A 2,403-nucleotide genomic window follows, 5' to 3' on the forward strand; every position below is an offset into this window, starting at 1 on the left:
ATCTAGCTTTTCTTCTTTTTCAAAAGGAAAAGACGCTGCAATGCTTTATGTTAAGACTTTTTACAAATATAATGAATCAGTGGACTATGAGTTTGACTATTCAATACCACACACAACATCAGATTTTCTCCATTAATGCTCATGGATTCTTAAAACCGAAATACATATTTACTACGTATTAATTGGTTTGGGTGGCACACAACTTAAAAGAACAAGAAAGTATAGATTGACATAGTACTTTCATTCATGTTTTATTTTTAGTATAGTGTGACTTGTTCGTCAATTAATACATGTTTTTATTTATTTCATACGTACTAGTCGGATGAGAGCATTGGCTTCAAGATCACGGGTGTAAGGATGATTGATTGGAAAACATAAGATGACCGTTAATTTCTTCCTAGCTACCATAAACCTTCTAGACTTCATCCTATTTCCAAGCTTTTCGTTCACTGCAAGACAAATACAAATTTCGGTCAATCAAATACAATTTATATTAGAGAAGGACCTGTTTGATAAATCATTTTCAAATCAATTGCGTAGGAAGACGCAATGGTCCAGTAGTTGCTTGAGATCCAGCCTATTGGGAATTTACTTTCCCAATCTCCTCTTCCTGAAATTTTAAGGATTTTTAAATTTATTTTTCCAATTTAAATATGTAGATAGATGAATTGTTTCAAAAGAAAAACTTTAGTTACTATACATTTGGCTAGCAATGCACTATTTTATTTACACTATGCACTACTCTAAGCAAACAAGAAACAATCAAAACAATTAAGAAGAAACACCTTTTGTGAATCATTGTGATCAAATGGAACAACATCAAGCAAAAATTCAAGAAGCCTGTCATGCCCAATCGCTCCGGCAATGTCACGCCGCTTGAGCGTACGTCTTTTGTTTCCTTCCGTGTGGAGCCAAGAGCGGAGTGTTAACTCCCTAATAAACGACTCACAGGCTTTGGAGAAGACAATTGGAGTCTCTGAGCTTACCAACTGTGAATAATTAATACAGTTTTAGTTCATCTAATTAAATTGTCATTTGTAAATTAATACACTTTTAGTTCATCTAATTAAATTAATACTTTTTAATTCAAATTGAAAGTGCAAACCTTTACTTCCTCATTGGATTTCTTGATTCTTTTGACCCTTGCAAGAGGCAGCTGGTGATGTTTTCTTGTCACTGCATCATACGTTATAAGAAGCAAGTGTATGTGACTTTAGCATAACAATATATAAAACCTTGGTTTACTACCAGTTCTCACCTTTTTTTTATAAAAAAAATATATATATATATATATATATATAATTAACTTTCTATTTTCTTTTGAACATTAACTTAGAAGAAGAGCAATGATGAACAAGGACAAAAACATACAAAACAAATTGGACAGAAAAATAACCTATTGTATTATTGATCTCCGATAATTGCGGATTCCAAGACATCTCTATGTTATCCAGCTGCAGTTGGATAAATCTTGAGGGTCTATCCTCTTGATCAACCTCCTATATATTTACGTAATACCAAGAAGAAGAAAATTAATAGAGAAACTGAAAAAATACGTTGAATCGACGTGCATGTAGGTACCGGAATTTGAAAACAAATAGAAGGAAACAGCTCAAGAAGCTAGTAACAAAATCACAAAATTTGAAGAAAATTACTAGCTTCACCTCTGTGTTAGACCGATGAGGGAAGAAATTGGCAAGCAAGAAAGAACCCATTGGCATATAATTATGGGAACTTTAACGAAAAGTTTCTGGTACTATTTATTTTAACGAAAAATCATATTTTTACATTAAAAAGTCAATCTTGGTACTATTCACTTTATCCTTTATTTTGTCCTTATCGTTAAAACTTAAAGTTTTCAAACCATTTTTATTAGTTGTCTTTATAATTATTCAGTTGCTGAGAAGTGTTTGAAGAGGGTCTGAAATTGGCATAATGGTCCATATTAATAAATGATGTTGGCTTGAATTTCTTAGTGTCTGAAATTTTAATTTGTAGCTAGTTTCTATATACCAACTTATTTCTACGGGAGTCTTTAAATAGGAAGACGTATATATGCACCGAAAAATATTTTCTCTAAAAACAGTTTTATTCATTTTAAAAGCATGTCTAAAAGAGTCCTATGTAATCATATTAAATTAATTCATCAAACTCAATCCATGAACCAAGAGTGAGGAAATATCGGCCTCGACAAATTTGGTATAGAGGATAGATTTAAGGTACGTTGAATGTAAAAATACAAAAAATAATGGTCAACTCAGAGGTGGGAGATGCAATACTCAAGGATGAATTTGTCCATTCCAATCCTCTCAAATTGGGAGGATTTAGAGATTATAAATTTTGCTTCATGTACCTAACCCCCTCAAAATGAAATATCAGTCTCTTCTATCTTCTAGTATACTT

At 32.0% G+C, this 2,403-nt stretch overlaps 1 protein-coding gene across 1 annotated transcript; it reads right to left on the reverse strand.

Annotated features, from left to right (window-relative positions):
* Positions 1–743: 743 nt before the first annotated feature.
* Positions 744–1,439, reverse strand: LOC137740737 (nuclear transcription factor Y subunit C-2-like). Its single transcript, XM_068480556.1, has 3 exons — positions 1,397–1,439; positions 1,106–1,176; positions 744–989 (listed from the first exon to the last, which is right to left on the reverse strand). Exons 1-3 carry the CDS (start codon positions 1,437–1,439, stop codon positions 744–746), a joined length of 360 nt encoding a protein of 119 aa, XP_068336657.1.
* Positions 1,440–2,403: the final 964 nt, after the last annotated feature.

This window comes from Pyrus communis, chromosome 7, assembly GCF_963583255.1.
Source record: "Pyrus communis chromosome 7, drPyrComm1.1, whole genome shotgun sequence".
NCBI classification, from domain to species: Eukaryota; Viridiplantae; Streptophyta; class Magnoliopsida; order Rosales; family Rosaceae; genus Pyrus; species Pyrus communis.